A 12,276-nucleotide genomic window follows, 5' to 3' on the forward strand; every position below is an offset into this window, starting at 1 on the left:
CAGGTTTGACTGGTTAACCCAATTGATTCAAATTGTTTTTCTTTCTCGTCATTACTTTTATTCTTTTGATTTCATCTTTTAATATTGTATGCAATGTCTTTTGTTGTGGACTGCATAGTACAATCTACGGTGAAAAAGTTAATGTTTTTTTTCTTTTTAATTAACTTTTTTTTTGTTGATATTAATTTTTTTTATTTAATTATCAGAATTTCACGACACGAATCTCAAGTTTGATGGATTAACCTAGTTAATTTAATTTTTTTTCTTCATTAGTTTTTTTCTTCATGTTGGTTTTTTTTTCTTTGTTTTGTTCTTTAATTAATCTATTTAAGTATCATACTTTTATAACATAACTTTACAGCCAAACTCATATCCAAGACTATTGAGTTTGATATTACATCCAGACACACTTAAACTTGAGTTTTTCAAGTTTAATATTATTATAAATATTACTCTTAGTTCCAGCATTGCAGTTAAACATAAAATTTTTTTTATATAATTTTATAAAAAAACTTAATATTTTTAATTTTTAATTTTTTTAATATTTTTTATATATAAAAATTAACCCGCAACATTGTACGGGTAATTTGACTAATATTTATAGATTCCCTGTGACAAAAACGTATCCCTATTTCATACGGACTTCACCCTTGAGGACAAGAACCCTGAGCTCGCCAATCCCTTCCGCCTGCGGCTTAATCTCTGAGACTGGACAGGCTAGCGGTAGCATTTCGGCCCAAGTTCGGAAGCCCTTTACTATTGGACTTCCTTTCTCGTGTTCTGCAACTTGTGGAGATTCTGGGTTCTGAATCTTTCTTTTTTGGTGTATGGACTTCGTGGTTGCAACGGCCTGCCTTCCACCTAATTTGCTACTGCTATATGTGTATATTTATATTGCTTTCACTCAAAATCCGTTATATCTGATACTAAGAAAAAACGTATCTTGAACAAATTAATTTTTTTTATGATTCTTAAAAATTAACATAATTTTTTTTTTTAAATGAGGGAATTCACTTTTACCCTACTCACAAATCATTATTTATTTGAAAAATTATTATTATTATTAATTTAATTTAATTTAATTTTATTATTTGTTAGGAATTAAGTTTTATAACTCATTTCAATTTTTTTTTTACAAAGTTAATTTATTTTTAAAACTAAGTTCACAAGTTTTACAAGATGATTTTATTGATTCAAATTTTATATTTTTATTTTTTTAATTAATTTTTTTTTTAGTTTCGTTATTTAATATTGGATTGATTGCAATTGAGTTTTATAATGTGTTTTATTTTTCTTGTCGAGTTATCTTGGTTTAACGAGTTTGAAAGTTTATCTTAGACTGATTCAAGTTTTTTTTAATTGATTTTTTTAATTTTATCTTTAAATTTTTTATTGATTAGGGATTATAATTCATATTTAATTTCTGATTTACTTTTTACAATGTTATTATGATCCCATGCCCTGGGTCATAGGATAGTTCGATTCACTCGAGATTTTTTTAATTGTATTATTTAATATCGAGTTAATTAATAATTAAAATTTATAAATTATTTAAATTTGACTTTAATAAGATTATCATAGTTTTATAACCCTGATTAACAAGTTATTTTTTTGTTATTTTTTATCGAATCTTATTTTTATTTTTATATTTTAATATTTGATTGATTAAAAATTAAGATTTTTTTTTTTACTTTACGTGAAGTTATCATAATCTTATTATCTTATAATACAAAATATAAATTTAATAAATTAATTTAAATTAATTTAAATTAATTTAATATATTATTTTTTAGAATTTATAAAAAAATATTCTTTTAAATGTTTCTGACCACCTTCTAATGGGATGGATTACATTAGATGAGTCGCCACGATTTAAGTTTTATTGACATGATTTTTACGTTCAGATTATTTTTTTGATGCGCAACATATCGCATACCATTGATCCAGTATCTTCCATTCAGCTTCTAGGTATTGTCAAAGCAATCTTAATAACATATCAATAATGTTGGTCCCAAAATTCAAACAAGAGAGCTTTTGAATTGAACGTTTATAATGACTTGAAAGCAACCGGTAAAGTCACACTATTTATTGTAAAAAAAAAACCCCTCGGTGGAGCCCATATTCGTTGAATTTGACTGAAAAAAGAAGGCAAATTTATTGATGTATGTAATTTGTATTGCACTGATTGGTCATGCGGTGGTTAAAAGCACAATGGACTTCATCAACTTTCCTGTCAAAACTATAATCATTACATCCATCCAAGAAGTGACCACAGGAGGACCCCATCCGAGGAAAAAACAATCGGATCATTAAATCTTCGAGTCACTTTATTTATTATAACGTTATACCAAGTAAGTCATTTTTATTGAAATATCATTTTTTTCACTCGATGATATTAATCCAGCCGAATTTGACAACATCAATCATACCATTAAATTTATAGCTCTCGACAGTAGCAACCGTATCATTAAATTGAGGTAATATTACTAAAAAAACTCGAGCCGAATTATAATTACTTTTTTAATCATAGATTTTCTGAATTCAAGCCAAAGACACTCTATGGGCTAAGCATCTACTGGGCCTGAACTAACTCACCACCTTATCCTTTTCCATTAGAGTCAACTTCACTAGCTCATCTTGCCAAGAACACAGCACCCTATCTACAAAGTGTACAGACTACAGAAACCTCCTAAAAGCCAGAACGATAACGACATTCCAATTTCCACCCCTATTTTATACAGAGAAAGAAAGGCCAAACATATCCTATGCTACTAAGCAATGCATCGCATTGAATACAATGAAAGTGGATTATTATCCATTGATGGCCCACCGTAGACTCTAGGGTGATCACTCTCTAATCCATAATCCATCATCGGACGGTACTCCAGCTCTTCGTCGTGATCATAAGCGAATTCCGGTATCCGAATCTCATTCCTCCTCACATGGTCCCACAAAAACTCCATCCTCGTCACGTATTTCAGCTTCGAGTACAACCTGTTAAGAGTTGAGACAAAAAAAAAATCAACCCAACAATTAACACCTACCAACCACTAATTAATTACATCCCAGATTTAATCACTGAGTGGAGGTTGGTCGAGAGGGCTCGAATGGGACCCCAAAAGGGCATGAATCTTACCCTCCACTGAAGAGAAAACGACCAAAGGTGGCAAGGAAGAGTCTGGCTTGGAGTCCCGGATGCAAAAAGTAAACAGATTCAAGATGACTCTTGACGTTCATTGGAATATCCTCATAAATAGATCGAAGGGTTGAAATCCCAGGGAAATTCTCACTCCTTTGAACATCTGTGTGTACATACACCACAGAAAATGCCTTTTCTTCTAATTTTGGATATATTTTCTCCTCCAGGTATTTCTTCAACACCTCACTGCTCACCGCTCGAGCTAAAACCACAAAAGAAAAAAGCTACTTGGTCTTGAACAATCAAAACAACAAAAACAAAGAGCACATCTTTATTAAGTAAACAAGAACTGCTTACCAGGGAAGAGTTTGCCAATGATGAGAAGAACCTTACGGCCATGTTTATCACGGCCTTGAATCCTGAAAACACCAAGTTTTTCTAAGAGATTTTCTTGTTCGGAATGCGTGAGAGTTAAAGGCGAAGCCATGAGGAAGTTTCTTTCTTGGTTCGAGAGGGAAGGCGTAGAGATAAAGAGAAAGGTAAAGGAAAGTTTATATAGGGTAAAAAATTCAAGGTGGGGACTTATCCGTAATTGTTGGCATTATGGGAAGATTCACAGAAAGGGGGAATATTCTGCAGCATCTTCCCATATTTGGATTGGGATTGAACCGAGCCTGAATTAGCTCGGTCACTTATGACTGACACGTATGGAACCCTTTCGGGCACATCTGCGTTTTGGAGGGGTCATGTGGTCGGGTTAACCAAGACATGTTTTGTGTGGTTAAGAGAGTGATAGGACCATGATTAACAGATGGGTCAAGCCTAAACTTGAAGGATCTCAACTTTATTAGTGTGACAAACCAACTATGCGTGAAGGGGGCGAGGATTTAGATGGTTTTCTTTGTTTTTTTAACAGCACATTGTATTGAGTTGAAGCTTCCAAGAGGAGGAGAGGAAGTAGCCACGAATAGGACGAGCCACTTTAGCCTTTCTATGGTATGTTGTTTTTCCTTTCCCCTCTTGTCATGGTTTGATTTATTTATTTTTTTGCATAAGATTTTGAATGTTAAAATTTAAAATCATTTCTCAGTAGAAATCTATATCATAATTTTAAAATTCATACTAACCAGATTGGTTTATACATGACTCAAGTAGCACAGGGCTTAAATTAAAAAAAATCAGTTGACTTGATGACACAATTAAAGATTAATCATCAATTTATTATTATTATTTTGTTAAGGTATAATAAAGTGGTGTAGATTTTTTAGAAAAATTTAAAGGAATAATATTTTTAAATTTAATAACTATCTCAGGAGCTTTGTGAATTATGTATATTTTTTTAATGTTTATTTTTTTTATCTCCGCGGCATGACTTGGACATGTAAACTAACTGCATCTAAATTAATTTTTCTATCATCAAGTTTAAATAGGTTGTTTATATTTAAACCAATACATCATAAATGAATTATTTTTTTATAATATCTTCAAAAATACTAACCTTGAATGGCAGTATAAAAGTATACTCATACCAATTAGATTAAGCGTCCAAGTGTCGTGCCTCTCCCAGGTTGCAGTAAACTCTCTCTCTCTCTCTCTCAGGCAGATGATATATTTGTTATATCATAAGCACAGCATGGATTTTGCAATTGGATCCTATAATATTATTAAATCTGGTTTTGAATATCAATAACCTCCTCCATTTGTACCAAAGGAGAGTACCATCCTATGCTTTCACGGCCAAGCACATCCGGACCCACGAGGGACCGGCTGCCATAACTTACATCCATCTGCATGCATTGATTCCTCCAGAAACACCGCTAGCTGCTGAATAAATCCAAATTGGCTTTGAGAATGATTGAAGCACTGTGTGGATTGGCTCAAACAATGTATCCTCCCACCAACAAAAACGACAACGAAACGGGAACTTCTATCTCCGGCTGCTTCTAACCTTACCAAAAAATCTTCGGTTGGTTCGAAGAATATCTAAGCTATAATTTGTTCAAATTTGAATTGAACATAAAAGAATCCTATTTAGCTTAATTTGATGTAACTAGTCAATTTAGTAATTTATCTTTTGATCAGGACCAATTAAACATAATAAAAATTAACTTTGTTAAACTCGATTGATTTAATAAGTCAAAACTCTATCCAACTATTTTTTAAATGATATTATTATATTTTATTTTTAAATATTAAAATAATATTATTTTAGATTATTATGGTTCAGCTTGTCTAATTCTTACTTGCGTCTAAAATTAGATTATAAGTCAAACAAAGTTAAATAACATCTAGTGATGTTTTGTTAATACTTGAACAAAATTACATGAAAAACCTAAACTGGTTGTGTACGTGACTAACCATCTTTAATTATTTTGTCAATTTATCTTTAATTTTAAATTTTATTGTCCCTCTTATTTTTATATTTATATTTTTTTCAAAATAAATTTCATAAAATAACTAATAAGATGTCAGTAACAGTATGAACACCATAAAATTTTCCGCCATTTTTTTTTTCCTGGAAGTGCCACGGTAATTTTATTTTTTTTACCTGTTCGGACATGATCATAATCCACTCAAGGTCCATTAAAATATGAGAGATAAACAGATTATATAAAATAATGTTGCTACCAATACACTTTCTTTCTCTGGTCCACTACGTAATGTGCTGGTCATAAATAATGGAGAAGTCACCTCAAGCCAGCATTGGAAGTTGCTTCAATGGTGGGATCCATGAGATTCTCGCCCTAGGTGGATAAACATGGCCGAAAACAAGAAGTTTCAAACAAATAAATATTACCTTGCTCGATCACGCAACGTAGGCAGTTGAAGTTGAAGGCATTGATGTGGTAAACGATAATGTATTAAATAGATGTTAGAATAAAAAGGGGTACGTGCAATAGAAGGATAACGCTGGATTGGATCGATGGTGGTTTTTCTCCATTAGAAAAATAAGCATGTGGAACCTACTATGACTCGGAATCTGGATTCTAAATTTCAACTCATTGTGATTAGCTGTGGAGGTCAAGCTTAGAATCAAGATCAATGGTTGAATGAGAAAACTTTCGCGGTTAGAAAAGGAGAAAAATCTCATGTGTAAATGGTTGACATCCATGGATATGGTAAGCTAGCAGGACAGCGTTCCAAGAAAACCATGAGCTAGATGAAGACAACGCCTCGGAGATGAAAAGGGACGGTGATTCTGCTCTCCTTTTGAAGGAATCCATGTGGAAGTTTCCTTTCTTGTTTATAATATAGCCTCACCGGAAAGATCATAGGATTCTTTTTTTATATATATATTACAAAAATCTGCATGGAAGGTAATGGTTTCGCCATCAAAATCAAATTTTAGACAAATTATCCGCTAATCCTAGACTTACGGTCATGCGGACATGGTAATCATCCCTCTCTTCGTCAGGGCAGTATTTTGATATTAGTTTAGTAGTTATTTTTTAAAATATTTTTTATTTAAAAATATATTAAAATAATTCTTTTTAATTGATTTTAAACATCAATACATAAAAAAATATAAAAAACATATAAATAATTAATTTAAAATAAATAATTCTTTTTAATTTTTTTTAAAAATACAACCTAGCACATAAACAAATGATATCTTAGTATTTATTTGATGTTATAATGCATGATAGTTTTAAAAATAATTTTTTTAACATTAACCCATTAAAACCATTAAAAATATTTAAAAAATCAATTCAATAATATTTCAAAATAATTATATTTAAAAAAAGCATATAAAAAAACCATCGCACTTCAAAAAAAAAAAACATTAAAAGTCGCATGAGGCCGGTCCCTTGCATGGGTATGTTCTTTTACATCAACTTTACGGAGCTAATTAAGTATTTTTTTTTTTAGATTAACGTGGGTGTCCGGGCCAGCTTGTGCGCACCACGACTAATCCCACGAGCCCTGAAGTTAACGACCATGTAAGCCTCCAGTGGCCATCATATGAGCAACCAAGGACTCGAACCTGAAACTACAGAGGGAACAAACCCCTTGATCCCAAGTCTTTACCACTTGGCCACCAATAGTTGCTAATTAAGCATCTTTGCTTTCCCGTTACGTTGATTGTTACTAATCTTGGTGCCGTAATAAATGGTCGTTTAAACAGTAAAAAGTCAACTCATTCACAGTACTGCTTCCGTGGCCCCTCTCTCTTTCACACATGTGGCGTCCGCAGATGATCTTGTAAAATGATAATTTTTTAGGATTGATGATTTGAAAATGTAAAAATTATCGAAAACAATTTAAAAAATTTAGACAAATTATTTTTTATATATTATCAAGCAAACATCATTTCATAAAAATGAGTTTTCTCCCAAGTTGTGTGGGTACGCAGAAAATAGTTTCTTATACCATAGTTGTAAAACGTTTTAGATTTATTCTATCAAAATCCAAAGTCTTGCATGATGACTTTTTAATTTTTTTTAAATTAAAAAAATATTATTTCAATTTTTTAAAAACTATTTTTTTTTCAATTTATAACCCGAATCTAAAAAAATATTATTTTAATTTTTTTTAAACTATTTTTTTTTTCAATTTATAACCCGAATGTTATCCCAAATTAACTCCCTCGATCGTATCAGGTTTTACTATATTTGTTAGTTTTATGTCACTGAGGATGCATAACAAGGAGGGTGGACTCTTGGGCACATTGAAACCCTAAAACGGATTTACCGCTAATTAAAAAATGGCAAAAAATATTTCAACGTCTAATAACTTAACGATATAAAATCTCTTGATCGAGAAGCTTAAAAAAATTACATTCTTAAAGAAGAAGTAGTAGTAATGCTGTTGGTGTTCGACCTCAATTCTCCAAGACTCGAGCCAAGCCATTCTACTGGTAGAGAAAAAAAAGTCTATCATGGCCTAGGCAGGTAACAAAACCTCTTTTTTTTTCCTTTTTTTTTTTTGTTGATAGAAAAAAAAGTCTATCATGGCCTAGGCATGTAACAAAACCTCTTCTTTTTTTGTTGGTAAAAAGAGGTACCATTAATTCAAGTGGGTTTGATTCAGGTTTGCCTTTCTGGTGAGCTAATGAATCGTTTAACTATAATGAAACAAATACTCCGACAACAAAAATCAATGAAATCAGATCGCTCTTATCAAGCCATGAATACCAATTGTGAAACGATGAAGTTTGCACCACAATATCACGGGTTGAGGATTTGCTTACCAGTAATCTCCACAAGAGCATAATCCATTTGTGAAATGGTGAAATCGTTTTGTATCTCTAATAATGATTGTACGCTTCTCAATCAATGATATGAGCTTTGCAAAGCCATGGCAATCACCACATATCCTAATGTTCTTTGTAATAATTAATGGCATACCAGCATTAGTCACCAAAAGTCCAAAGGCAATGGCTAACTTTTCACTGTGCTTATTGATCAAATCTTCTTTCACTTCCTCATCCACATCATGTAGAACATATTCTGTTTTTGACGCAAATCCAACTTCCCGATTCTTTCTAACGAGTTCTTCCAACTTGTTATATATTTGTTCTGTGTCAGGGTGAGATTGATCACCCATTACAAAGCAGTGCATTTTGTTCCCGTGCTCAATATAACTGCATCCAGGATTCCTGATCAGGACCCTTTCCTTCATTAAAGCCCTCACCTTTGAAGCATCCCTCCATTGACCAGCTGCAGAATACATATTTGACAACGTGATATAATTTCTAGAGTCTGATGGGTCTAAAGAAAACAATCGCTCGGCAACTTCCTTCCCAAGTTCAATATTACCACGAACCCTGCATGCACCAATAAGAGCTCCCCACACACCAGAATTTGGCTCCATTGGCATGCTTTTGATTAGCTTATAAGCATCATTCAGATGTCCAGAGCGACCTAAAAGATCAACCATGCATGAATAATGTTCCACTCTTAGCTCAACTCCATAAACTTCATACATAATCTTAAAGTAATTTTTACCCTCCTCCACTAGTCCTGAATGGCTACAAGCACTCAGCAAGTGAGTGAACGTAACATGATCAGGCACCACACCTTCTCTAACCATTAGCTCAAAATGCTCTATAGCTTCTCGTCCACGCCCATGCATAGCATAACTCGATAGCATGGCAGTCCAAGCCACTGCATCCGGATTTATCATCTCTCCGAAGACCTTGCATGAATCACTCAAAGTACCTAATTTAGCATACAAATCCAACAATGCAGTTGCAATTGCTAAGTTCCCATCAAGACCACAGTTCAAGATATAGCCATGAACAGCCTCTGCCAGTTTCCTCACACCTAAATTTTCACACGCTAGAAGCAAGCTCACTACAGTGGCTTGATCAGAGTTAATTCCAGCTCTCCTCATCATAATAAAATAACCAATCCCTTTCTCAGCCAATCCCATGTGAACATGAACTGCAACCATTGAATTCCATGACACTAAACTTTGCACTGACATTCCTTCGAACAAGCAACAAGCCGCCTCCAAACATCCACACTTTCCATACAAATTAATAAGAGAATTAACAACTTTAACCTCCAAAAGCATGCCCGATTTCACTGCAATCCCGTGAATGCACTTGCCCACATCAAGTTCTCCAACACCAGCACAAGCTGAAACTACAGGTATAACCGTAACTTCATTAGGTTTCAAACCCATTTCAAATCTCATCCTGAAAAGCAAACCCAAGCAAATTCCCAAATCCGCCCGTCGAGAAAACCCAGAAATCAAAGAATTCCAGGAGACCAAGTCCTTGTCAGGCAATTCATCGAACAACTCAAGTGCATCTTTTGTACATCCCAATTCAACATAACTAGACACCAGTTGATCGCCAATGAACCCATGATTATAATTCACAGACTTGATTACTCGACAGTGAAATGCCCTGCAATAAGAGATGGAACTGCAAGTGCTTATAGCAGTGATTAGAGCTGAAACAAAGGAGTCTACATTTGAAAAGGCGTGAAACTTGGGAGACAATGGTGAAGCAAAAGAATTGTAAAGCCTTATTGAGCTTATAAATTTGTGTAGAATCAAGAGATTTGAAGTTCTTTGCATGTAAGGAATTAGCATTATCATCTGCCATGTCTCAAACTCTCACAGCCATTAGAGCCCAGTTGATGTGATCACGTTGAAGCCCGAAGGTGGCATGTCCTTCGTTGACAGGACAAGAGAGTGGTTTATTTTAGGGACCAAACGTTTAGCCCATATGTATTTATAGTGGGCCCTCAGGCCTTATCAGCTTAGGCCCGTTTCATCTATGGTGATGATAGTTTGTTTATACATTGTTCTTGGATAATTTCTCTTCCCACTTTCCATAAATGACTTCCTTAATACCCAATTTCCATAAATGATTTACTTATTATTTAATTAAAAAATAATTTATTTTTAATGTATGAAAATTAACTCAAAAGATGTCTGTCCACACACATATATATGCCATTTAGATTTGTTATATGTTTTTGAGAAAATTACTTGGCTTGTTTTTATATAAATGGATAAATCTTTAATGTATTCTGGCATTTTAAATTGTGTTTATTATATTTTTATATAATATTTAATTTCTCTATTTTTTATGAAGTTTTCTAATTTATATTTACGTAATTGTATCTTTGATTTTGAAAATTTCCATGAGCTATATAAAGATATATTTTAATTTTTCCAAAAGAATTAAAATTCTTGTTTCTAAAAATATTAGTGGTTAAGAAATTTTGATAATTTTGAATTTTTTTTTTAAATAATTTGAGACAATCAATCAAATTTATTTATATATTTTTGAACAATTTGATAACAATTTTAAAATAAAAATACAATTTTATCAATTTAAATAAAAAATTTGTTAGAAGAATCAATTGGATGATTTAATATTATATAAGAATACAATGTAGAATTATTCAATTAAGTAAGATATAACGATGCGGTTCCTTTTTACAATTTTGAGTGTTCTTTAATATGTTTTAAGTAATGTAATTCAACCTGTCTTCTAAAGTTTTTTAAAATATTTTTCATCTTAAATACCATATTAATAATTTGATAAATATTTTTTTAAATATATTTTCAATTAAAAAAATATTTTTTAAAAAATATCTGCATCATATTATTAAACTTAGTGGTTAAAATGCGATGAAAAATATAAACATTAAAACTCTTAATTTTCTGAAATACCAAACAAATATATAAATTAAATAGCTTAATTATTTTTAAACATTAAGTTTCGTAATCACCATTTTCTAGATCGAGCTCATAATTAATTTACATGGAAATTTGCATGTTCAAATTACTTCTTCCAGTATAAAAATTAATCTAAGCACTCAAAGCTAATACTTGGAGAGCTCAAATATGTTTTAGCAAGGAGAGACCCGCAGTAAACATCCATCGATCAAGGATTAGAACTATGAATACAGAGAGAGAGAGAGAGAGAGAGCAGCTTTCAATGCCGGCGACTAGCTAATGCATGCACTGGACTGGACGGCACCAGAAGCCAGTACTCCCACGGTCTAAAATTTTTATTTGTTCAAGTTTGGTGGCATTCAAATCAATAAATCAATCTCAAATTTTAAACTTTCTGACGTGCTTCAACAAGTTTTTCAACACACACCTAAAGAAGTCCTACTTTTGAGATCTAAGGATGAATATTTTTTTTTTTTTATCAGCTAGGCATATTCTATTCTTTCATTTGCTTGAGGATGAATATTTATTTTTTTATTTTATCAACTGGGCATATTCTATTCTTTCATTTGCTTAAGCATATTTAGTGCTCAATCACTTTGTTCACCTCTGCTCCTCCCGTTAAAACCAGCCCACTTTTTTTAACATCAGCAGTAGCTATCTTTTCAAACACATATGTGGTCAGGTTCCAAAAACTCTAAATACCTTTGAAGTTAGTTTTATATATTCGATAATTGATTAAACTTTTGGTTTTTATAATTTGATCCATTCATCTTATAATTTTTTTATATATAGATTTGAGAATTCTAATATACTTAAATAAATATCTTTTTAGAAAATATGTTAAATGATATTTTAGAGAGATGTTTTAAAAATATATATTTAATAAAAAATAAAAATTGTGAATCTTTCATTCATGGAACTTATATAATCTACGAGTCTTGTTCTTTAATGAATATAAGAATATAAAAAGTAATTTTTTTCAGATAATATCAATT

The 12,276-nt window shown here is 32.0% G+C and overlaps 2 protein-coding genes across 4 annotated transcripts; both read right to left on the reverse strand.

Moving 5' to 3' along the window:
• Window positions 1-2,496: 2,496 nt before the first annotated feature.
• LOC105132895 (uncharacterized) lies at window positions 2,497-3,676 on the reverse strand. The gene is made up of 3 exons (XM_011036631.1): window positions 3,497-3,676; window positions 3,137-3,401; window positions 2,497-2,994 (listed from the first exon to the last, which is right to left on the reverse strand). Exons 1-3 carry the CDS (start codon window positions 3,624-3,626, stop codon window positions 2,772-2,774), a joined length of 618 nt encoding a protein of 205 aa, XP_011034933.1. The 5' UTR covers window positions 3,627-3,676; the 3' UTR covers window positions 2,497-2,771.
• A 3,626-nt stretch (window positions 3,677-7,302) lies between these two features.
• LOC105132896 (Tetratricopeptide repeat (TPR)-like superfamily protein) lies at window positions 7,303-10,280 on the reverse strand. 3 transcript variants are annotated; one of them, XM_011036634.1, is made up of 2 exons: window positions 8,331-10,280; window positions 7,303-7,339 (listed from the first exon to the last, which is right to left on the reverse strand). In XM_011036634.1, coding segments are annotated over exons 1-2 (1,860 nt in total). In that variant the 5' UTR covers window positions 10,190-10,280; the 3' UTR covers window positions 7,303-7,338. The 3 variants fall into 3 exon arrangements, with proteins under 3 accessions (XP_011034936.1, XP_011034934.1, XP_011034935.1); XM_011036632.1 differs by lacking the exon at window positions 7,303-7,339 and adding an exon at window positions 7,830-7,994; XM_011036633.1 differs by lacking the exon at window positions 7,303-7,339 and having other exon boundaries at window positions 8,116-10,280.
• Window positions 10,281-12,276: the final 1,996 nt, after the last annotated feature.

This window comes from Populus euphratica, unplaced genomic scaffold (assembly GCF_000495115.2).
Source record: "Populus euphratica unplaced genomic scaffold, PopEup_1.0 scaffold68.1, whole genome shotgun sequence".
In the NCBI taxonomy this organism is placed as follows: domain Eukaryota; kingdom Viridiplantae; phylum Streptophyta; class Magnoliopsida; order Malpighiales; family Salicaceae; genus Populus; species Populus euphratica.